Source organism: Sinocyclocheilus anshuiensis, unplaced genomic scaffold (assembly GCF_001515605.1).
Source record: "Sinocyclocheilus anshuiensis isolate Anshui unplaced genomic scaffold, SAMN03320099.WGS_v1.1 scaffold20878, whole genome shotgun sequence".
Lineage (NCBI taxonomy): Eukaryota > Metazoa > Chordata > Actinopteri > Cypriniformes > Cyprinidae > Sinocyclocheilus > Sinocyclocheilus anshuiensis.
Window position 1 is genome coordinate 1,088 of NW_015537921.1, and position 1,043 is coordinate 2,130.

Sequence of the window (1,043 nt, forward strand, 5' to 3'; positions counted from 1 at the left end):
AAACGAAGCGTTTGAGAGAGGCGGGGCATAGAGGACCTACAATAATGTACAGTATTTGAAAAATTATGTGTTTTTTGAACATTAAAGCATGTCAACATATTCTGTTACACCAAATACACAAAATAATGATCTTTAAAAAAGCATCATATCACCCCTTTAAACTAAAAATTTCACAGTTCAAAAAAATGTTCATTTTCATTTCAATTTTCAAAATTTAATTTTGTTCAATTTCACAGAAAACAATACTTCATACATTTACTTTATGCAAATTGAAGATATGTTGATTTAAGCATGTTAGCTATTTGTATTGGAAAACAAAACAAAAACTACTTTCATTTATAAAAGCACCAAATTAAGACATTAAGACTGTAGAAGCCCTGATTTTTGTGACATTAATATAACATCTTTATATAGTCACATTATTTATACTTACCCATTCCCCCCATCATCTGCCCTCCGTAGCCCCCATTACTGCCCCCTGCTGTTGAGTTTAAGAACAACTCAACATAACGGTGTTCTGAAAAGAAAAAAGTGGTTTAAAATTGGTAAAATTCTCATATTTAATGTCAATAACAAAAGCAATTCCTTCTAGTCAGGTTACACCTAACTTACGCATGTTTGCTTTGTCCTTTGACATTGCAGCCACGGCATCTTCATGTGTCGCAAATTCCACATCAGCCTCACCGGTTACTCGCCCATCTGGACCAATCTCAATATGCACACGCACCGGGTTCAGAGGAGAGAAAAACTGCACAGAAAAGGTTTAACTTAATTTAAACATTTTTTGATATCCAAATGTAATGCATTTCAAAATAACCATAACTTTCATATAAAAATCATGTACATCAAACACCCCCAACTCACATTGTAGATATCGGGTTCTGTTGCCCGGTAAGGCAGTCCCCTCATATGAACACAATGACCTGTGGTACTCTGAAAATTACCACCATCACCATAACGTCCCTCTGACACTCCTATTTAAAAAATAAATACACAAGTAAAATATATATACAGGTGCATCTCAATAAATTAGAATGTCGTGG

The 1,043-nt window shown here is 34.2% G+C and overlaps 1 protein-coding gene across 1 annotated transcript; it reads right to left on the minus strand.

The window, feature by feature from the left end:
- Positions 1 to 368: 368 nt before the first annotated feature.
- On the minus strand, positions 369 to 988 carry LOC107657581 (heterogeneous nuclear ribonucleoprotein F-like). The gene is made up of 3 exons (XM_016445738.1): positions 865 to 988; positions 613 to 748; positions 369 to 517 (listed from the first exon to the last, which is right to left on the minus strand). The coding sequence occupies exons 1-3, from the start codon at positions 907 to 909 to the stop codon at positions 420 to 422; spliced, it is 279 nt and encodes a 92-aa protein (XP_016301224.1). The 5' UTR covers positions 910 to 988; the 3' UTR covers positions 369 to 419.
- Positions 989 to 1,043: the final 55 nt, after the last annotated feature.

Excerpts from the sequence above, each read along its gene's own strand:
- LOC107657581 (XM_016445738.1), bottom strand. The coding sequence starts at position 909 with ATGAGGGGACTGCCTTACCGGGCAACAGAACCCGATATCTACAAT. Across the intron at positions 749-864 it reads CAGAACCCGATATCTACAAT|TTTTTCTCTCCTCTGAACCC; the intron begins GTGAGTTGGGGG and ends TTTTCTGTGCAG. Across the intron at positions 518-612 it reads AAAGGACAAAGCAAACATGC|AACACCGTTATGTTGAGTTG; the intron begins GTAAGTTAGGTG and ends TTTTCTTTTCAG.